Source organism: Triticum dicoccoides, chromosome 1A (assembly GCF_002162155.2).
Source record: "Triticum dicoccoides isolate Atlit2015 ecotype Zavitan chromosome 1A, WEW_v2.0, whole genome shotgun sequence".
NCBI classification, from domain to species: Eukaryota; Viridiplantae; Streptophyta; class Magnoliopsida; order Poales; family Poaceae; genus Triticum; species Triticum dicoccoides.
Window position 1 is genome coordinate 352,677,630 of NC_041380.1, and position 24,714 is coordinate 352,702,343.

General features: G+C 40.1%; 1 protein-coding gene across 1 annotated transcript; it reads right to left on the reverse strand.

Moving 5' to 3' along the window:
- Window positions 1–444: 444 nt before the first annotated feature.
- On the reverse strand, window positions 445–4,341 carry LOC119272525 (2-oxoglutarate-Fe(II) type oxidoreductase hxnY-like). Its single transcript, XM_037553998.1, has 11 exons — window positions 4,189–4,341; window positions 3,916–4,111; window positions 3,330–3,410; window positions 3,117–3,168; window positions 2,838–2,959; window positions 1,803–1,903; window positions 1,526–1,584; window positions 1,377–1,433; window positions 1,138–1,183; window positions 847–926; window positions 445–678 (listed from the first exon to the last, which is right to left on the reverse strand). Exons 1-11 carry the CDS (start codon window positions 4,267–4,269, stop codon window positions 618–620), a joined length of 936 nt encoding a protein of 311 aa, XP_037409895.1. The 5' UTR covers window positions 4,270–4,341; the 3' UTR covers window positions 445–617.
- Between the last annotated feature and the right edge of the window lie 20,373 nt (window positions 4,342–24,714).

The window sequence follows — 24,714 nt, forward strand, 5'->3', positions numbered from 1 at the left end:
GACCATTCAGAACTAGTCTTGAGTCTTGGTCCAAATTTCACAGTTTCACCTGGTATCATGGTATAGGTGGCTAATCAACTGGCGCCACTCAACCCGCGGGCTCAAGCTTTCGCGACTTCGGCTCTGACCTTTCTCTGGCTCTGATCGAGTCATGCAGGTCAGTTTCTGGACGAATCTGAGTGTTTCAGACAGAGTATGTCAATTACGAGTGACACCCGTCGTCGTCTCGGCCTCGCGCACCTGAGCCTTTTAGGTTCAAACTGCTTGTTGAGTCTAGACTAGACCGCCGGTGCATGTCAACTTCTAGATGGGTATATTGGCCGTGTTCGTCGATCAGGTAAACGAAGATGTTCGTATGAACAAAGAGATACTACTTGTGACATCTCGTCGTCAAGAGAGAGATGGATGGACATGGAAACCACTTACCTCAATAGACTAACAAACTAAACGGAGAAGAGGAGGATACGCACCGTTTATTTATTTCTGTGCGACCATATTATGACGATACAGATTTAGTCAGACATGCACTAGAACCGTTACAACTGTACTGAAATACAACTACCTTTACAGTCATAGTACACATTGCTATTTTACAGGAAATACAACTCTGTCTTCAGTTATTTGTATGTGGCACTTAATCGTTCTTTCAAATAGTCACCCGCCGTGATAGGTGGAAACCTGAAAAGGCACTTCAAGAATTGTGACAATCAATCTTTAACATATACTCCCTACAAAAACGTCTCATATTTTGGTACAGAGGTACTCCCTCCGTCTTATAATATAAGACTTATATTATGAGACGAAGGGAGTAGTAACCACTAAAATCTTCGGGTAAAAGAAGAGGACCTTGGAGGATATGCGTCGCAGCAACAGCTTTCCAAGCACTGCACCACTAGATCGGGTCTTGGGTCCAGAAAGTAAGCCGCCTGATGCATATGAAGACGTGTGTAAAAGATAAAACATGCTTTAACATTAAATCGTAAATCTATGAGCTGCGATGCTACTTCTATGTTACTGGTGGTGGTTTTCCCATGAAAGAAGAGCCACACCTGACTTCTTCAAGAGATATGTTATAAACAATGATAGTAACTGAAAACCCTTTATGAAAAATCTGAATTAAGTAGTTAGGATACTCACAGAATATCGCTCTCTGCCAACTGCAACAACCCGATGAAGTGTAGATCTGCAAGTTACAGAAAAAGGTGCAAACGATCAAAGTTTTTTTTTTCGTACACAAGGTTTCTGCAGAGATAAATTGGACCAGAAGTGCACAAGACATCATAATCCAGAAGAACCTTCTGAGCATTTCAGAATTTCTGGCACAACTGCTACTGCAGACATGATGGATTCCACACAACATGTTAAAAATGTAGTACCTGAAAACACAATTTGTCCACCTTTCTAGCAAATCGCCAATGTTAACAATAAGGGTCCTACAAGTTCACAAGATTTGTTAGGATCATTTGTCATACCTGCAACATATTGTCTAAAAGCATGCAACATATGTCTAGTGCAACATATTTACCCATCAACATGACGAACATCTTCCCAGAGCTGGGGATGCCTATCCTTCTCCCTGCATATCTGCACCCACAACAGTGCAAGTATCCAGCATATAAAATTATAAATGCAAAAGCAATGATGTCATGATTTCTACTTTTCTAAAACAAGATTTATTGTTTGTTGAAGTGGCAAAACATAGCCTCCTGCTCAACCAAAAAATTTGAACATACATTTTGTACATGAGTGATTAGCTGCACAAGAGAACAAAAATGAAGTTGAAGAATTAACTGAAAGAGTACCTGCAAGCCAGGAGTGCCATCTGTTGCTAGAAGAGTTATCATTCCATAATCTGAATGAGCTGATGCACCATAATTTCCATTATCAGACTCGTTTACTTCACCTACAGTAAACTTTTTATTATTTTCCATTCTGTTTTCTCTACAAAAATAACATTTAGAAAGGAAAAAGAAAAGGAATACCCCTTCCGTTCACAAATATAAGATGTTTAAAAAAAATCTGAATCGGATGTATATAACACATGGTGTGTTCGTTCACTCATTTCAGTCCGTATGTAGTGCATATTGAAATATCCAAAACATCTTATATTTGTGATCAGAGGGAGTACTATGTAAGGAAATACTTATCAGGCCTGTTTACTTCACCTACAGTAAACTTGGAATTCTTTTCCATTCTTTTTTCGCTACAATCCCCTTCAGCCGGGTTTCAAAATTCAAATTGCTATGCTAAATCTTGCAGTGCCACTGCCCATGTTGGAACTGCTGCCCTTGTAGAGAACTTGTGTTGTTGGTCAACTACAGGTGATCGCTTTTGGGCGTGGCAGATTTTTTACAGGTATGCATACTTCATTTTTTAGATTCTGTAGTATTATCAGACTTCGTCCTGATTAGCAGTGCAGCTTTAAGCAGCATAATGTATAGGACCTGCTGCTAAAAGAACATAGCTAGAGGTTGCAAGTATGCTTTCTACACTAAATCTGTTGAAGTATCAATGATGTAAGGGATTTTAGTTATTAGGTAGTAATATGAGGGATGTGGATGTGGCATGGACAATTGACTGGAGGCGAGAATGTAGTGACTGAAGGCGTGGCACGGAGTGCATAGCCAAATTAGCCTATGTTTGAACAGTATGACTTTGATCCATGGCAAAGCACTGATATTAAGCTAGTGTGTGAAAGAAGCCACCCAAGCAACCATGAAAATGAATAGGAACAAACAAAAGGCAACATAAAGCATGTATCTACCTCTCCACGGGATATAATTAGAATAGAACTTCTGATTCTTTCAAATGACACAAAGGAAAGACAATGATGTAACCTGGGTAGTGCAATAGCCGAATAACTTCTGAAGAGCAGTCGACTGCACCAATCTTCTGAAAGAATTCAGCTTCTAGGTCCAGACTCAGAGCAATTAGAGAGAGTATCCTTTTGCCAGCAGCCCTGGTTGGTAATCAGAATTCAGAAACAAAATTGACTATTCCTGTTTTAGAAAGCTCAATAAAAAGAACATACAAATGCTACACTGGAAGTCTGAAGCAATGCTCTTGGTAATATAATTGATCGATTTCATCTTGCTGAGACATGGAAAAAAACTCACAGTGCAGCTTCATGGTACAGCTTCATTGTATCCTTCCAAGATGGAAAGCGCTCTGCAGTTAAATTAATCAGAACGTTTCATTTTGTATGTTGAGAAAAAGCAAGGCAAAAAAGGAGAAGACTCAAATAACACGATTGATGTCTATATATACTTATAAGGATGACATTTAACAAACTTATCAGTTCTTAAGAGATGGCAAAGCAGATTAAGCACCTTTAGGAGGCCATTGGTTAGGATCATTCGGCATATCTACATCCCTGACCGCCCCAATGTAGAAACTCTCCTTGAGGTCTCCTGCTCAATATCACAAAATTCACAATCAGGGATCACAATATATCACTAGAAACAGCAGAAATGCCGAAGGTCAAGTCTAGAAGACGCGGTGGTTGCTTCAAGCTATAGGATGTGAGGAACTGAGGATAATATCAATGGGTTCTTCAACCCCTATTCTGCTCTGCTGCATTTGTAACTAACTAACTCTCTCCCCACCAGGCCACCACAACATCTGAGCAGACAAAGTAACTGAAGCACGATGACAAATACTTCTAGGCTTCTAGCTATCCTGGCTTCAAAAGAATCATGTGAGTATTCTATTGTCTGCAGACAAAGTAATGACGTTCAGCTAGTTGTTCAATTTTAAATGTCACAAGTCGTAAACAATGTTGCTCGAAGAGAACAGCTTCCCATCTCAGTAAACAATACTATTGGTAACCTGGCACGTATCCTGAGCCATAATTTATACGTACTACTTGAATTTAACACAGAGATCGATTCAGGTAGATCAGGAACTGGATTTAACCCTGGAATTCGGACGACTCGTCCAGCTTCTCGGCGTAGGGCGGGGTGTAGCCCCGGTGGCTGCTGTTCCTCTGCAGCAGCATCTTCTCCTCCAGCGGCAGCTCGAAGAACCTCTTGCTCTCGGCGAACAACGCCTCCAGCAGGCCGTCCTGGATCCCGTGGTTGGTGACGTAGAAGAACCCGCTCTCCACGCATGCCTGTAAAACCAAACCAAATCGCACATGGCGTGACGCTTCTTGGTGGTTCCACGAATCAGAGAAATCATGCGAGCAACCTTCCGGACGGCGTCCACGGCGGATTTGAGGTCGGGGGATGCGAGGTCAACCACGGGGAGGTCCAGGCTACCGCCGGCCATCGCCTGCTGCTCTGCTTCTGCTGACGCCTGCGTCTGACTATGTCTGAATCTCGGTCAGTCTATCTTTATGGATGGGCTTCGGCGGAAGGCTTGGCTGGGCTAGAGCAGACCTGGACACATGGCCCCGCCCGGACCGGATGTAAAAGGGCCAGGCATAGCAACCGCAAAAGAAAAAAAAAGGGCCTGGCATAGCACGGCCCTTGCCGCAGGACGCGCCAATGTCTCGCTTATAGCAAGACCCGCTCGCGTCAGGCGCCTACATAAATAGACCGGCCCAGTGCGCAGGAGCCACAGGCGAAAAATGTTAAATTTGTATAGAGAAAATGTTTACCATGTATATAAAATGTATACAATGTGTAGGAAAAGATTTAATAATGTATTTAAAATTTTTAATCAAGCATTTAAAAAATACTCCCTCCGTCTCAAAATAAGTGTCTTAACTTTATACTAACTTTAGTACAAAATTGTACTAAGGTAAAGACACTTATTTTGGGACGGAGAGAGTATTAATTAAGTATTTGAATTTTTTAATAAGGCATTCAAAAAACTTTAAATCTGTAAAGAAAAATGGTCGTCATGTACATGAGAAATATATAGGGTCGCTATTCGTCACCCTGGGTGAGGAATAGTTATTCTTCACCCCTCTCTATTTTGACGTCAATGCACCGTATTTTTAGGTTCCGCAAATTTTGTCTTATTTTATACGTAAAAAGAGAACGTAAGAAAATATATACTCGTCGTAAAAAATATTTTATGTTACGTAAAATTACGAACGTAAAACATAGTGTAAAACATACATAAAATGCGATATTTCTAGTCTTATAACGTATTTTTTTGTTTTCTTATATCAAATTTTACGTAGTGAATCAATATAAATGTAACTATTTGTATTTCAAACGTAATTTATTTATGAAGCGGTCGTAAGATTGCGTCAGGTGAAGAATACTATGTGTATGAAAAATGTTGATCATATATTTAAAAATATTAAATGTATATAAAAAATATTCCTAGTGTACACAAAAAATGTACATTATGTGTGATAAAATGTTCATTTCCATTCAAAAAAGTATGTCGTGTATTGAAAAATGTTTACCATGTACTAAAAATGATAATCTTGTATTATTATTATTGTTATTATTTTACATGGTAACATGTGTTTCATTTATATCATAAGGATCATAGTACAACCTACTTACATATCAATCTAGCAAAACTTAAAAAGTAGCAGAACGCTAGTCTTTGCACAAAGGAATGTTGGGGAACGTAGCATGCAATTTCAAAAAAATTCCTACGATTACGCAAGATCTATCTAGGAGGTGCATAGCAACGAGAGGGTAGAGTGTGTTCACGTACCCTCATAGACCGAAAGTGGAAGCGTTAGTTTAACGAGCTTGATGTAGTCGAACGTCTTCTTGATTCAACCAATCAAGTACCGAACGTACGACACCTCCGAGTTATGCGCACGTCAGCTCGATGATGTCCCTTGAACTCTTGATCCAGCAAAGTATCGAGGGAGAGTTTCGTCAACAGTACAGCGTGGTGACGGTGATGGTGAAGTAATCCGCATAGGGCTTCGGCTAAGCACTACGACAATATGACCGGAGGAGTAAACGGTGGAGGGGGTGCCACACACGGCTTAGAACAATTGTGTGTCTAGGAGGCTCCCCCCCTCCGACGTATATAAAGGAGGGAGAGGAGAGGAGGCCGGCCAAGGCGCGCCCCCAAGGGGAGGAGTCCTACTAGGACTCCACGTCCAATTCGGACCCCCCCTTCCTTTTAACGGAGAGGAAAAGGGGGAAGGAGAAGGAGAAGGAGAAGAAAGGGGGGGCCTTCCCCACTCCAATTCGGACACCTTCCAAGTGGGGGGCGCACCAGCCCCTTGTGGGCTGGTGTGCCTCCCTCCCAAGGCCCATGTGGCCCATTACTTCCCCCGGGGGTTCCGGTAACCCCCCGGTACTCCGATAAGTACCTGAAACACTCCGGAACCATTCTGGTGTTCGAATACCATCGTCCAATATATCAATCTTTATCTCTCGACCTTTTCGAGACTCCTCGTCATGTCCGTGATCTCATCCGGGACTCCAAACAATCTTCGGTCACCAAAACACATAACTCATAATACAAATCGTCATCAAACGTTGAGCGTGCGGACCCTACGGGTTCGAGAACTATGTAGACATGACTGAGACATATCTCCGGTTAATAACCAACAGCAGAACCTGGATGCTCATATTGGTTCCCACATATTCTACGAAGATATTTATCGGTCAAACCGTAATGACAACATACGTCATTCCCTTTGTCATCGGTATGTTACTTGCCCGAGATTCGATCGTTGGTATCTTCATACCTAGTTCAATCTCATTACCGGCAAGTCTCTTTACTCGTTCCGTAATGCATCATCCTGTAACTAACTCATTAATCACATTGCTTGCAAGGCTTATCATGATGTGCATTACCGAGAGGGTCCAGAGATACCTATCTGATACTCGGAGTGACAAATCCTAATCTCGATCTATGCCAACCCAACAAACACCTTCGGAGATACCTGTAGAGCATCTTTATGATCACCCAGTTACGTTGTGATGTTTGATAGCACACAAGGTATTCCTCCGGTATTCGGGAGTTGCATAATCTCATATTCAAAGGAATATGTATAAGTCATGAAGAAAGCAATAGCAATAAAACTTAATGATCATTATGCTAAGCTAACGGATGGGTCTTGTCCATCACATCATTCTCCTAATGATGTGATCCCATTCATCAAATGACAACACATGTCTATGGTTAGAAAACTTAACCATCTTTGATTAATGAGCTAGTCTAGCAGAGGCTTACTAGGGACACTTTGTTTTGTCTATGTATTCACACATGTATTAAGTTTCCGGTAAATACAATTCTAGCATGCATAATAAACATTTATCATGACATAAGGAAATATAAATATCAACTTTATTATTGCCTCTAGGGCATATTTCCTTCAGTCTCCCACTTGCACTAGAATCAATAATCTAGATTACATTGTAATGATCCTAACACCCATGGAATCCTGGTGTTGATCATGTTTTGCTCGTGGAAGAGGCTTAGTCAATGGGTCTGCAACATTTAGATCCATATGTATTTTGCAAATCTCTATGTCTCCCTCCTTAACTTGATCACGGATGGACTTGAAGCATCTCTTGATGTGTTTGGTTCTCTTGTGAAATTTGGATTCCTTCGCCAAGGCAATTGCTCCAGTATTGTCACAAAAGATTTTCATTGGACCCGATGCACTAGGTATTACACCTAGATAGGATATGAACTCCTTCATCCAGACTCCTTCATTTGCTGCTTCTGAAGCAGCTATGTACTCTACTTCACACATAGATCCCGCCACGATGCTCTGCTTGGATTGCACCAACTGACAGCTCCACCATTCAATATAAGTATGTATCCGGTTTGTGACTTAGAGTCATTCGGATCAGTGTCAAAACTAGCATCAACACAACCATTTACGACGAGCTCTTTGTCACCTCCATAAACGAGAAACTTATCCTTAGTTCTTTTCAGGTATTTCAGGATGTTCTCGACTGTAGTCCAGTGATCCACTCCTGGATTACTATGGTACCTCCCTGCTAAACTTATAGCAAGGCACACATCAGGTCTGGTACACAGCATTGCATACATGATAGAACCTATGGCTGAGGCATAGGGAATGACTTTCATTTTCTCTCTATCTTCTGAAGTGGTCGGGCATTGAGTCTGACTCAACCTCACACCTTGTAACACAGGCAAGAACCCTTTCTTTGACTGATCCATTTTTAACTTCTTCAAAACTTTATCAAGGTATGTGCTTTGTGAAGTCCAATTAAGCATCTTGATCTATCTCTATAGATCTTGATGCCCAATATATAAGCAGCTTCACCGAGGTCTTTCATTGAAAAATTCTTATTCAAGTATCCTTTTATGCTATCTAGAAATTATATATCATTTCCAATCAATAATATGCCATCCACATATAATATTAGAAATGCTATAGAGCTCCCACTAACTTTCTTGTAAATACAGGCTTCTCCAAAAGTCTGTATAAAACCATATGCTTTGATCACACTATCAAAGCGTATATTCCAACTCCGAGATGATTGCACCAGTCCATAAATGGAGCGCTGGAGCTTGCGCACTTTGTTAGCACCTTTAGGATCGTCAAAACCTTCTGGTTGAATCATATACAACTCTTCTTTGAGAAATCCATTAAGGAATGCAGTTTTGACGTCCAATTGCCAGATTTCATAATCATAAAATGCGGCAATTGCTAACACGATTTGGACAGACTTAAGCATCGCTACGGGTGAGAAGGTATTGTCGTAGTCAACTCCTTGAACTTGTCGAAAACTTTCGCAACAAGTCGAGCTTTGTAGACAGTAACATTACCATCAACATCAGTCTTCTTCTTGAAGATCCATTTATTCTCTATGTCTTGTCGATCATCGGGCAAGTCAACCAAAGTCCATACTTTGTTCTCATACATGGATCCCATCTCAGATTTCATGGCCTCAAGCCATTTCACGGAATCTGGGCTCATCATCGCTTCCTCATAGTTCGTAGGTTCGTCATGGTCTAGTAACATGACTTCCAGAACGGGATTACCATACCACTCTGGTGTGGAACGTACTCTGGTTGGCCTACGAGGTTTGGTAGTAACTTGATCTGAAGTTTCATGATCATCATCATTAACTTCCTCACTAGTTGGTGTAGGCATCATGGGAATGGTTTTCTGTGATGAGCTACTTTCCAATTTGAGAGGAGGTACAGTTACCTCATCAAGTTCTACTTTCCTCCCACTCATTTCTTTCGAGAGAAACTCCTTCTCTAGAAAGGATCCATTCATAGCAACAAATATCTTGCCTTCGGATTTGTGATAGAAGGTGTACCCAACAGTTTCTTTTGGGTATCCTATAAAGACGCACCTCTCCAATTTGGGTTCGAGCTTACCAGGCTGAAGCTTTTTCACATAAGCATCGCAACCCCAAACTTTAAGAAACGGCAGCTTAGGTGTCTTGCCAAACCATAGTTCATATGATGTCGTCTCAACGGATTTAGATGGTGCCTTATTTAAAGTGAATGCAGTTGTCTCTAATGCATAACCCCAAAACAATAGTGGTAAATCGGTAAGAGACATCATAGATCGCACCATACTAATAAAGTACGGTTACGATGTTCAGACACACCATTACTCTTTGGTGTTCCAGGTGGCGTGAGTTGTGAAACTATTCCATATTGTTTTAAATCAAGACCAAACTCGTAACTCAAAAATTCGCCTCCGTGATCAGATCGTATAAACTTTATTTTCTTATTACAATGATTTTCCACTTCACTCTAAAATTCTTTGAACTTTTCAAATGTTTCAGACTTGTGTTTCATTAAGTAGATATACCCATATCTGGTCAAATCATCTATGAAGGTCAGAAAATAACAATACCCGCCAAGAGCCTCAACACTCATCGGACCGCATACATCGGTATGTATTATTTCCAATAAGTCAGTGGATCGCTCCATTGTTCCGGAGAAAGGAGTCTTAGTCATCTTGCCCATGACACTACAAAAAAATACACTTCCGTGATGATACGTGTTTGTCACAGTAGGTCGCGTTTTCTGTCATGCATGTACATCCATGACAAATTTATGACAGAATCAAGATAGTCATACATGTGCTGTCGTAGAAGTGTTTCATGACATTGCCAAAATTATCATCACGGAAGTGTCCACTTCCATGACGATAAATCGCGCGTCACAGAAGTGCTTTCCTCAAGGGTTACCGACACGTGGCATCCACCATAGCGGAACGCCGTTAAGCTATCAGGTCGGATTTTGGATCCGATAACCCGTTAACAGCCATGACCAATGTCGATTTTCCACGTGTAAAATTCTCATTGGCTGATGGATCCACGCGTTAGCTCCACGTTGGCACAGGTGTCACTCATCCAACGGTCGAGATGGGCCTATGATATGTTGACACGTGGACCGGCCCAAAAGTGGCCCGCAAAGTTTAAATGGGCCGGCCCAACCGAAGGCCCATAAGATTTAGCGGACCATAATGGGTCGGCCTAGCTAAAGGCCCACAAAATTTAGCAGACCATAATGGGCCGGCCCAGCTAAAGGCCCACACAATTTTGCAGACCATAATGGGCCGGCCCAGCTAAAGGCCCACAAGATTTTGCGGACCACAATGGGCCGGCTCAGCTAAAGGCCCACAATATTCTACAGACCATAATGGGTCGGCCCAGCTAAAGGCCCAACATTCTCTGTCAAATCGGCCTGTCAACGGCCTGTCCTAACCTTGTCATCAACGCGGCCCATGGTCAGTTCTGGCCCGTTAACAGTCCGCTAAGTAATTGGGCCGAATTACGGCTTAGCGTATTTCCGGCCTGTTAAAGGTCTGGCTTCATTTGGGCCCATTTACAGGCCATCAAAACTTTCGGCCCATAAATGACCGTGAAGGGTTTGGGTCATATTCGGCCATGTCTGAAATTCAGCCTGTTAGAGGCCCACTATAGCTTTGGGCCACTTTCGGCCTATTGTCATTTTCGGCCTGTTAACGCCGGACGTAAACCATGGGCCATATGTGGCCCAACGTCATATCGGGCCCATTAACGGCCCATATAAAAATGACGATAATCTAGCCCGACCGAAGTTCCGGCCTGTTAAAGGCCCGTGTATTAGGTCGGCGCATTTAGGGCCCGTCCGAATTTCGGCCTGTCAAAGATTCGCATCGTAAATGGGCCACCATTTCGGCCTGCTAAGTCCAGTGGGTTATTTGGCACAATCAGGGCCCAATCTCACTTTCAGTCTATTAAAGGCCCATGTTTTTATGGGCTCGAGATATTTACACATGTAAATGACCTATTTTTATTGAGGGCCCAAATTATGTTTAGGCCTGTTAAAGGCCCACTATGGACACAAGTCTACTAGAAAAATATGAAAACTTATGCTGATTTAGTCCCAGATATTTTTAGTGGGCTACATGCCAATTTCGGACCGTAATCGTTTTTAGCCCAATTGGAATGGGCCCGACGAATGTTGGCATGTTGGGATCCTACGAAGCTTTCGGCCGAATACATTACTAAGATAAACCTACACTATACAAAAATAGCGCCCTAATTACTACAGCTTGAGGCAACATCATAAATGTTGTATCACAACAAAATAAATTCCAACCATACAAAAAAGGCTTGTTGGCATAAAGTTTACAGTCCTTCCAGATAAAAGCACCATCAGATGTATAGAAGCACAGATCATTTGACCTGAGTGCTAATGTTCCAGGCTGTAGAATCTGATGGAGCAGCACGATCTCCACCTTTTTTATGCCATTGCTCTTGAACAACGAAGCGAATGTCTGATAGTCTGGTTTCAAAACCATTCATATCTTGACGACATTTCTCAACCACTATTCTTGTTTCCGAAACAATGTCCATTAGGGATTGGACTTGTGTCTGGAGCACAGATATATCACTTTGTCTAGCAGGAAGATTTTGTTCAGTAGGCTATTTGGACGAGGTTACCTTGACAACCAACCCAGAATTATGCAGGAAGGTGCTTTTTGCACTGTTAGTGGAGAGATACCGACGCACTGCAGCAAGAGGTGACATTGTGCCTGTAGTAGCCTCGTCACCTTCAGGTGGTTGTGGCTGTTCAATCATTTGTCCCATAGCTTCCTGAAAGTTTGAACTTGTAGATTAGTGTACCAGATAAGTTACTAATGAGACAAAAACAAACAAAGTAGGTTAAACGTTTATACATAACTTATTTTGGTGAACTACTGTAATACATTAGCATGTATTGTAGTGCCAACTACATAATAAAATCGCTTTCGGAACATATGTCCATGTAGCATGCCTACTGTATTGTCTATTTCCTCACATTCGTTGACATCTAAGGATAAAGAGACGTGGTTTAAAGTAGGATGAACATAGTATGACATCATTCATATCATGGGCAAATAGATATAAAACAAACAGGCTATTTTATCATTGTGTGCGCACGTGAACATAACAACTAGATTACAGATCAAGACCAAAAGAATATCCTTCATCTCTTTTAAACCATGTAAGGTGAAATGATATGTTAAGACAACTGTGAATAAAAGTGAACAAAGTAAGTGACATTGGCTGCAAACCAAGTAGTTAAATGAACACATCACAGTACCAATCAGTTCAAGGCAGGAGGAGTAAGGACTTACAACAGCGGCTTGAACTGGTGTGCTCATGCCCTTCATCTTGCTGGTGTGGCAATCCTTGAAGATTTGCACTACATTCGGTTCAGGTTCTTTTTGGTCCGCACGGGCTTTCCTCTATATTTGGAACAAGTCAATATAGATATGATAATATGGCACAAAAAAAGAAGGAAGTGGCAGCTATTTACAAGAGCCTCGCAGTGTGCAATATAGCTACGAGATCATGTTGTCTGTTGGAATTTCACTTTAGAACGGTTGGTTTTGTTCTTCAAACAGTTAGCCTAGAAGAAGATACACCTGTAAGGCACATACATAAATACAAGTTCAATATGTGGTCTGATCAAATACATATAGCCTACCTGATACTTTGGATCAGACCAGTGTTTAACGAGGGCTGTCCAGTCTTCATCTGTAATATATTCCACTGGAGATGTTTGGGCGATTTCATTGTTAGCCTTGCCTTCAAAGTGAGATTTTCTAAGGTGGTACCGATACTGTCACAGAGGAGACTAAAAATATTGAGTGCATGCTTGTTTAGTTGCATCATCTTTCGGATCCAACTTGAACCTCATCTGTTGAAAAAACAATGTGAGTCTTATTAGGAGGAAGCTAGAAAGTATGGGACAGAGCAAGACAATATTACTAATTGCGATGAATAACATTACTTACGGATAAATGGTCAAGGAAGGTGTTAAACTGGGTATTGTCTTTCTCATTCCTGTACTGGATCCACGTTGGGAGGATACGTGCATGACACCTAACGGCAACGGCTGCCTCTAATACTAACTTTCCTGACTCTGTAGCATCACATGGCCTTTTTAAACCTATCTTAAAATGGATCTCCATTCTTCCTCCTTTAGATTTTGTTAACCTGTCAAGCATTATCCCTGATGTCTGTTTTCGCTTGCGCCGTGGTGCTAGTTCAACAACGAATATGGAAAGTGTTAGTGTACATCAAACTGTGAGAGTACATATAAAGGATCATGCAACTGCAACTTGACTCGGTCAGGTACCATCTTGGTGTTGATGCTCATGAGGTTCATCTGATCTTGCCAAGTCCTGTTGTGTCAGCAGTGCTTCAGAAGTAGTGTTAGGTGTGAAGGCAGCTTGGAAACTGGCCAGTTCCGGAGCAAACGAACGAGTAACTGGTTGAGATGCTGGTACAGTTGAAGCGTATGCTGCAGCTGGTGGAGCAGGTGATACTGTGTTTGTAGATTTAGCCAGTGGACTTGGACCTTCTACTGCACTATAAGTACCAGCAGAATCTCGACGGTAAAACCTTTTCCGTTTCACCCGACGAGTAACAGCACTCCCTACTATATTGTTTTCCTTGCTCTTTTTGACTTTGCCATGTCAAGCTGTACCCACAACACAAAAGAATAAAATCACTCTTCAGAACTCATTGATGCATGATACAGACAAGCAATACTTTGATGTAAGACAATCGTATGAGGATGGAATATGTAAGAAAAACAGGACGGCATGACATATTCACAACTATGATGTGCAAACTAAGCAGAAGGATTTTCAAGAAAATAGAAGTAATGCAAGCTAGACACCATATGAAAGATGCAACCAATATTACTCTGCCAAGTTAAAAGTGTCTTGTCTGTAGCGACCTGACCCGAATGAATCAAGTCTCTGTGCTTAAGTGTCATCCCTGGATCGGTATGCTGACACACACAGTACTCGAGGATTTATAACAGAGGTAAATCACATGTAAAAGTAACATAAATACTATTACCTCAAATCCAAAATAGCGAAAGTAATAAGGTTGTGGATTCTCATCAACACCAACGGCAAAGTTGAGTGTAGAAATCGTAACCCTAACGTATCACTTACTCGTCGTAAGAAATCCTGCAACATGAGACGTTGCAGCCATAGAGGGTCAGTACATTGAATGTACTGGCAAATTCACACCATAGAGAATGATGAATAAGGCTATCACTACATGCATATTTGGCTGGTGGAAAAGCTCTATGGTTATAAGGTTTTTGCGAAAAGCCAATTTTCCCCTACTGCAAAGGAATAAATTTTATTTAACTATCATGGCGGTTGTTGAACATTGAGAATGGTTGACAGCATCCTCAATCCCAATTAAGTAACATCATTAAACCCAACAAAATTAAATTTTTGAGTAACATGTTGAGATTCACATGATAATCCAGGTACTAGATACTCAAGACGTCCATAACCGGGGACACGGCTAATCATGATTAGTTTATACACTCTGCAGAGGTTTGCGCACTTTTCCCCACAAGACTCGATCTCCTCCGTTGGATATCTCGCACTGCACGGTGTTTGAGAAACGGATGACCAAGACATAGTCTTTCAGAAGTGCTAGCACCTTACGATCGGGTAGACCGTACCACCTACATCCCCTACATCTGCTAGTCTACCACTGTAAGAGTTCGCACGACTTAATCAACTATGCTAGAGCCCATAATAGCTTGTGGCTGCACACGGAAGTTTCTAGCATGAATAATCTCATGATCCCTTTGAGCCTGGGTGGCGGTCCATAAAAAAACAGGCAATCCTGGTCTACCCAGGTGCCTAGACAGGCAATCCTGGAATAACCAGGTACCTCAATCCACCCAGATGTGTGTTTAAGTTTCCACCTTAAGTAAACCATTAATAACAAACTCACATCAGTCATGAATACTCTCAAAACCCAATCCACGTCTACGAGCATAGCATGGCACTATAAGCATAACGTAATAGTAACTCTCAAGGGTTTGATAATAAACAGGTAATAGGTACTACCTCATCAACTACTTTCCAATACCCACATATTATCAATCCTACTCATGCAATGTTTGAGGGTTGTAACTAATGCATAAAAACTGGGTATGAAAAGGGATATGGTCAAAGTGTGAACTTGCCTGCAATGTTGATGAAGATGATTCGCACTCAAAAATCTTGATAGATCTACTCGCCACACTCCGATCAATCTATCATAAGCAAGCAATAGTAATCATACATAAGCAATCACTCAAAAGATCAGAAAGATCGAAGAAGTCGATTCGGAAAACATCAAACCAAGCAAATAGCTCTTGCAACATAAAACAATTTCTAGCAGTACCAAAATTATATGAATTTGGCCTTATCAGAAAGTTTAGGTCAAGAGCTTCGATTTGCAAAAAGAATCAACTCAAACGGAGCTACGAAACTCAAGTTATGATCAAACAAAGTTTGCATTCAAATCTGATCTAATTTAAATTTTTAAACTTTTCAAAAACATGTTTGAGTTGGATTACTGGATAGAGGAGATCATAACGAAGAAGTGGGCGTCGGTTTCATTGGATTTGGACAAACGAGTAAAAAGTTATGGCTATTTGAAAAATCAGGGCCAAGCTGTTTTACGGAAAAAAAATAGCTACGGGCTAGGGTCTAATGTATAATTACGTAGACTAATTGATAATCTAATTATTTTATCATATTAGTCTAAAAATAATAAACTATGGAGGTATAAGATGAAAAAAAAACAAAAAAAATACCTTTATAAGGCAGAGAAAAGATGACTTTGGATAGAAGAGAAAATTTATAGAAGTCGCGCCGGAGAGGAGAAATATATTTTTCTTAAATGAATCTAGTCAACCAAAATATTGATTTAATCTGAATCGGATGATTTTTGAAGGCTCTACGGGTCTATATTTATTGGTGGAAAAGAGAGTTAGGGGTTAAAGGCTAGGCAATGTGGGACTAAATGTAGACGAAAATATACGAAACAGAGACGGATGGTCCTAAAGGCCTTCGGCTGGCGGCGCGCACACTGCGGCTGCAGTTTTTTTCTTCAAAATTTGGCCTAAGAAAAAAAATGAAAAGACTGGCTGGGCCTGGCCTATTTAATAGTTAAAAAAACAATGGGGCGCCAGAAGCTACTATACTGCGTATGTAGGCAATAAATAAATATGGGCCGCACGTATAGTTTTTTTAGAAACAGAAGGAAAACCGAATAACAAAAATAAAATAAAAATTTTATATAGGCATATTATATATCAAAATTTTCAGAAAAAGATTTTCTATGACGTGAACATTTTTATAATGCCAAATAAAATCCACACAAATTCAGATAATTCAAATAGTGTTACTGGTTTAATAAAATCCAATAAAAATCATTTTAAAAATACCAAAATTAATTCAAATTTATTTCTCTCCAATTTTCTGATGTAGGGAATCATGTTACCCTATTTTCGGTATATTTTATTTTTGGAGAAAAATAATTTGAATAAAACTCAAATACCTCCAAATTAAAAATAAATTCAAAAAGACTTTGAATTTGATCCTTTGAAACTCCCAACTCATATTTCATATAATTTGAGGAAGTCATTTTATCTTCGCTCTTGAAAACCATTGAGCTGCATGAAGTTTATGAATTGAAATATTTTCAAATGAAATTCTATTATTTTCAAATACCCTTTCATTTAATTTAAATGGAAGAAGTCATATCATCTTCGCTCAAGGGTTTTGTATTTGAAAAGAATTTGAATTCATGGAGATCAGAAAGCAAATATGAAAGTTTGAGAAAGTCCTTTTATTCCCTCTCATTTAACTTTCAAAACATTTCGAATTCACTCACTTTCAGACAATCAATCAAATCTATCTATTTATTATAACATTCCAAAATTTAGAATTTTGGGATGTTACAAACCTACCATCCTTAAAATGAATCTCGTCCTCGAGATTCGGAGAGGCTAGCAAGAAAAAGGTTAGGTTCGGGGTCTTCTCAAAATCCACCGATCGTCACAGGGGTCTGGGGTGCTACCACCCTTAGAAACATCGTTACGGTCCCATCAATACTCATATACTCCATCCTTATTCTTGACAGGGCCGGTCTTCTCAGATCTTTAGTATAATTCCTTTCTCTGGGCTCTTCCGGTAACGGCATAACCTTTTCCTCAATTCTTTTGTCCTTTCCTCTTGGTAAGGTTATTCCGAGATTGGGTCTTCTTAGCTGACGGGTCTGGCGCCATTACCAACAGCTACCTATATCTCATGGTGGTCAACCATTTATGGTTTCTCCTGCAGGAAATGGGTCTGGGTTGATCCTCACCGTATAACCTACGGTTGGCAAAGCTGCCTTGTACAAGGGAAAATACTTATACCATTCTAAGTTTTAAGCAAGGTTTTGATCGTCGGCGCTCTACTATAGGTAAGTCACTCAGATTTACCATCCCATATAGCAAGGCGAATAATAAGAGTAAGTCGGTATGGTGATCAATCCATCCCGCACCTAAATCATTACCCTGTATATGCTTTAGTGAATCCCGCATTCTAACACTCGGTCATCCTCACAAGCATTGCAGAATTTCTCTTGTCGACGAACTAAGTTCGGATAATTCCATGGATTCTGCAAGCCAAACAAACATCTATCGTTCCTTCACAACTCTCAGGTTTTGTGTTACTCCTATAAAATTGTCTGCCGATAAACGTCGTATCTTCCTCCAGGGTTTTTCCTTCAGCAAGAATGTGCTTGCTTCTTGGCAAGTCCTGGGCCTGTGGGTTATGGCCCATCTTATTACTTGTAGTCCTTGAACTTATCATCGGGCAACTGATCATTATGCCAACTTCCAACTTCCTAGTATTCTTAAATCCATCCAATTGTACTGTCTTCCTTCCTTCTATTGGCACCAAACTAGGACATGATTACTCATACTCATCATGGAATTTCCCTTGATCCATATTTCCAACATCATACCTCTTTTATATCCGATAGTAATTCATTTCTTCATCCTCGTGGGTTATCCCACATACCGAGATATAAACTTATACTTATGGAGTCCATATTCCACTTCATGGAACATCATTATCCTTTCCAGGGTCAAGCGTTCTTACAGGGGAATATTGGCCATCTCTGCATGGCACTTCTTCAACTGGGAAACGTGAAACACATCATGAACTCCTGACAGTCCTTCGGGTAACTCCAACGTGTAGGCCACTTCTTTCATACGATCCAAAACTCGGTATGGTCCTACAAATCTCGGGGCTAACTTTCCCTTAACTCCAATTCGTTTAACTCCTCGCAGAGGGGGCACACGAAGACATGCTCTATCTCCAATTTCATAGACTACCTCCTTGAGTTTTTTTTGAGTCTGCATAACTCTTCTGCCTGGACTAAGCTACCTTCAGTCTATCTCGAATCAACTTAACATTCTCTTCTGACTCCTTGATCACATTTGGTCCAACAACTGACGGTCTCCAACTCCATCCCACATACTCTTGGGGTATCATACATATCGAGACAAAACTCGTATTCATTTTGTCCGAAATCCACTCAGTGGAGTATCCTTATCTTTTCCAGGGGTCAACGGTTCTTACAGGGTACTACCACCCTTAAAATGCACAAATCTTCCATAGACCATATTTCTCATATCCTCAAAATGGCCAAAATTCTTCTTCATAGATTAACAACTCATAAAATTCATATCAGTACCAACGATGCTAACTTTATTCATTCTCAAATGATTACAATCTCTTGCTTTTCCATTACATGTCTCAACTCAACACCTCAATATAAAAGAAAATGTTCTCACTTCTACTACTATACTTCTCACAGACTCAACTTTTTATCACAAGTCTCCTTCTCTTTGGGACAATCTCTGGCAAAGTGCCCTGCTTCATTACAACGAAAACATATTACTTCTGACAAGTATCGAGGTTTCCTTTTTGGGCAATTGTTGAGGTACTGACCTGACTCCTTGCACCTATAACATGTGATATGACTCAGATCCTTCCTGGAATCCAATCTGCTTCTCTTTCTAGACTTTTCCATTTCAATCAGGGCTTCTATTTCCTGTGGGGTCATATTCTACTTCCTTTGTCGGGAATTCTACTAGATCCCCATTCAAACAATTTTGGGAGATGTGTCCTTCTTCTCCACATGAATAGCAATACTTAGTGTAGGGTTTTCTTGGGTCTTCTTTAGGCGTGTCCTCCTCTTCCTTCATCACGGGTTCTTCTAAAATTTCCATAAGGGCTCCTTTCATTACTTCTTTCTTCTGCTGGATGGTTCATTGTACCATGGGGTAAATGTGACACTGAGCAGGATAGTGGGTAGTCCCTTCATACAAGAAACAAGAAATCTGCCTAATTGGGAATTCTTCAACTGGGTGACTTCCTTCACAATTAGGGCATTCGTCCTTGTGTCCTTTATGGGTGCGTCCTATTTCTCCACAAATATTGCATGCACAAGGTTTCTTCATATCCTTTCCATAAGGCTTGCACTTCTGGGAAACAATACGAGACTTGGGAAAAGTCAACTTAAAATCTTTCCAAGTGGTTACTCCGTGCCATCCATTGATGGTTTGGTACATCCTCCACCAAGTAGCAACACCTCTTCAAAGCACTGAAGAGCATGCTGGGTCATATCCTTTCTGACTATAGGGTTATTCTTCATGTGATCCTCCATGTTCTGAATCCATCGGTCTGTCTCCAACTGACTCATCGGTCCAGAAAATACAAGCTCATCTCCATTCATCCTCTATTGGGTCCATGTGGGTTTGGGGTAAGATAAGAGAGAGGGAGAGGGATACACACAATACAAACAAAAGTTTTGAAAAGACAGATTTTATTTGTGGCCGTCGGGAAAAACATCAAACAAATGACAGCTCACAAACGTCGCATCTAACGTAGGTATATAACAGGGGTTTGGTCTTCTAAAGGTCAATAAATCTTCAACTCTCCAAACTCTTCAAGCCTTGTTCATGCCTCCAATGGCTTCTTCTGATCATGCTTGTCTTTCTCAAGTTCTTTTGCCAGATCAACTCTGTTGACGCGAAGTCTCTCGTGACGTCCTTTAATATTCTGGAGTTGCGTTCCAAACTTCTGGTTTCAACATCCTTCACATGAACCATGGTCATACTGTCCTTCAGTTCCTGACAAATCTCCGGTATCTCGAGGTTGTAGCTCCTCCAGCTTGGCTACTTTCAGCTTTTGGTTCCTGAGTTCTTCACGAAATGCTTCCTTGTCTAATACAGCTTCATGGAGCTCCACCTTAAACTTCTTGATGTACTACTCCAGATCCTGGTGATACACCGGCTAAGGTTAAAACTTCATCTTACTAATAGGTGCTCCATCAGCCTTCTTCCATCAAATCCATTCTGAAGAAATGCATCCTTAACTCAGCACGGTGACAATAGCATCAGCGGGCGATGACATCACGGATAACCGTGTTTCTGCTCTTGTCATTCCCATGAGCTATCATTCCATAGTTGATATCTCCTGCCTTAGGGTTTTCTTTGACAAAACTTTAGGTTTTTAACTCTCCATGCTCCGGTCTTTCTCCGATACACCCTAATCTCGGGCATTGACAACTTCCATAATCTGTCAAGTTCCATAAGGGTAGCCTTCCTAGGTCATACAAATCTAGGGATTCTTCAGAGCCTTCAAATTCTTCTAGTCTTCGGAGTCTTCAACCGTTGTAGTTTCCATTATTCAGATGCACAGTAAAATCCTCTTCATTCCGAAGCGGTCTTAGTTGTCCAATATCTTGTACTTCTTGGAGTGGTCTCATCAGTCGAATCTTCGTGTGGTCAAAAGGGGAAAGGGGTATGGTCTCACTAAAGGGAATTTTTGAATAAGCTCAGAAGAGAAGAGAGGTAAAAGATCTTTTTGAAAGGGAAAGTTGTAGAGAAAAATCTTTGCTATGGGCTTGCCAGTTTCCAGGGTCACGTCCTACAGTCAACATGTGCTCTGATACCATCTTGTAGCGACCTGACCCGAATGGATCAAGTCTCTGTGCTTAAGTGCCATCCCTGGATCGGTATGCTGACACACACAGTACTTGAGGATTTATAACAAAGGTAAATCACATGTAAAAGTAACATAAATACTATTACCTCAAATCCAAAATAGCGGAAGTAACAAGGTTGTGGATTCCCATCAACACCAACGACAAAGTTGAGTGTAGAAATCGTAACCCTAACGTATCACTTACTCGTCGTAAGAAATCCTGCAACATGAGACGTTGCAACCACAGAGGGTCAGTACATTGAATGTACTGGCAAATTCACACCATAGAGAATGATGAATAAGGCTATCACTACATGCATATTTGGCTGGTGGAAAAGCTCTATGGTTATAAGGTTTTTGCGAAAAGCCAATTTTCCCCTACTGCAAAGGAATAAATTTTATTTAACTATCATGGTGGTTGTTGAACATTGAGAATGGTTGACAGCATCCTCAATCCCAATTAAGTAACATCATTAAACCCAACAAAATTAAATTTTTGAGTAACATGTTGAGATTCACATGATAATCCAGGTACTAGATACTCAAGACGTCCATAACCAGGGACACGGCTAATCATGATTAGTTTATACACTCTGCAGAGGTTTGCGCACTTTTCCCCACAAGACTCGATCTCCTCCGTTGGATATCTCACACTGCATGGTGTTTGAGAAACGGATGACCGAGACATAGTCTTTCAGAAGTGCTAGCACCTTACGATCGGGTAGACTGTACCACCTACATCCCCTACATCTACTTATCTACCACTGTAAGAGTTCGCACGACTTAATCAACTATACTAGAGCCCATAATAGCTTGTGGCTGCACACGGAAGTTTCTAGCATGAATAATCTCATGATCCCTTTGAGCTTGGGTGGCGGTCCATAAAAAAAACAGGCAATCCTGGTCTACCCAGGTGCCTAGACAGGCAATCCTGGAATAACCAGGTACCTCAATCCACCCAGATATGTGTTTAAGTTGCCACCTTAAGTAAACCATTAATTAACAAACTCACATCAGTCATGAATACTCTCAAAACCCAATCCACGTCTACGAGCATAGCATGGCACTATAAGCATAACGCAATAGTAACTCTCAAGGGTTTGATAATAAACAGGTAATAGGTACTACCTCATCAACTACTTCCCAATACCCACATGTTATCAATCCTACTCATGCAATGTTTGAGGGTTGTAACTAATGCATAAAAACTGGGTATGAAAAGGGATATGGTCAAAGTGTGAACTTGCCTGCAATGTTGATGAAGATGATTCGCACTCAAAAATCTTGATAAATCTACTCGCCACACTCCGGTCAATCTATCGTAAGCAAGCAATAGTAATCATACATAAGCAATCACTCAAAAGATTAGAAAGATCGAAGAAGTCGATTTGGAAAACATCAAACCAAGCAAATAGCTCTTGCAACACAAAACAATTTCTAACAATACCAAAATTATATGAATTTGGCCTTATTAGAAAGTTTAGGTCAAGAGCTTCGATTTGCAAAAAGAATCAACTCAAACGGAGCTACGAAACTCAAGTTATGATCAAACAAAGTTTGAATTCAAATCTGATCTAATTTAAATTTTTAAACTTTTCAAAAACATGTTTGAGTTGGATTACTGGATAGAGGAGATCATAACGAAGAAGTGGGCATTTGTTTCATTGGATTTGGACAAACGGGTAAAAAGTTATGGCTATTTGAAAAATCAGGGCCAAGCTGTTTTACGGAAGAAAAAAATAGCTACGAGCTAGGGTTTAATGTATAATTACGTAGACTAATTGATAATCTAATTATTTTATCATATTAGTCTAAAAATAATAAACTACGGAGGTATAAGAAGAAAAAGAAACAAAGAAAGATATCTTTATAAGACAGAGAAAATATGACTTTGGATAGAAGAGAAAATTTCTAGAAGTCGCGCCGGAGAGGAGAAATATTTTTTTAAAATGAATCTAGTCAAACCAAAATATTAATTTAACCCGAATTGGATGATTTTTGGAGGCTCTATGGGTCTATATTTATTGGTGGAAAAGAGAGTTAGGGGTTAAAGGCTACGGGACTAAACGTAGACGAAAATATACGAAACAGAGAAGAAAAGAGACGGATGGGCCCTTCGGCCGGCCGCGCGCACACTGCGGCTGCAGTTTTTTTTTCAAAATTCGGCATAAGAAAGAAAAAACGAAAAGACTGGCTGGGCCTGGCCTATTTAAGAGTTAAAAAAACAATGGAGCGCCAGAAGCTACTATACTGCGCATGTAGGCGATAAATAAATATGGGCCGCATGTATAGTTTTTTTAGAAACAGAAGGAAAACCGAATAACAAAAATAAAATAAAAGTTTTATATAGGCATATTATATATCAAAATTTTTAGAAAAAGATTTTCTACGGCATGAACATTTTTATAATGCCAAATAAGATCCACACAAATTCATATAATTCAAAGAGTGCTACTAGTTTAATAAAATCCAATAAAAATCATTTTAAACATACCAAATTAATTCAAATTTATTTCTCTCCAATTTTCTGATGTAGGGAATCATGTTACCCTATTTGTGGTATATTTTATTTTCGGAGAAAAATAATTTGAATAAAACTCAAATATCTCCAAATTAAAAATAAATTCAAAAAGACTTTGAATTTGATCCTTTGAAACTCCCAACTCATATTTCATATAATTTGAAGAAGTCATTTTATCTTCGCTCTTGAAAATTATTGAGCTGCATGAAGTTTATGAATTGAAATATTTCCAAATGAAATTCTATTATTTTCAAATACCCTTTCATTTAATTTAAATGGAAGAAGTCATATCATCTTCGCTTAAGGGTTTTGTATTTGAAAAGAATTTGAATTTATGGAGATCAGAAAGCAAATATGAAAGTTTGAGAAAATCCTTTTATTCCCTCTCATTTAACTTTCAAAATGTTTCGAATTCACTCACTTTCAGACAATCAATCAAATCTATCTATTTATTATAACATTCCAAAATTTAGAATTTTGGGATGTTACATTGTCATAAGTGGCAATTCGAAAAATTAGAAGCAGTACAACATGGAAATCAATGCAAGATGCAACCACTATCAAACTGCCATGTTAAAAGCATCCAATCATGAGTGACTGATGCGGGATACACAACAGCAGTACTTTGATGTAAGAACATGGTATGATAGATAGATGCAGTGTATTCTAGACACAGAAAGCCATGTCATGTGCACATGTATAACGTATAAACTCAGCAGGTGCAATTTAATCAAAATAGAAGAAATACAGGCTAGACAACATATGCAACATGAAACCAATTATCACACTGTCAACTGAGAGCAAGCACCGGCGATGGTGGAGTACGGGAGATGAACTCGTCATGTAGACTTGGGACTTCAACTTCATTAGCAGTAGCCGTGGCAAATCTAGAGAGTCTCTGTTTGCGTCGGTGCGGAGGACCACCAACATCCCCTAACTTACTCTTTTCCTTCCTATTTTCTGATATTGCCTTATGAAGTCAAAA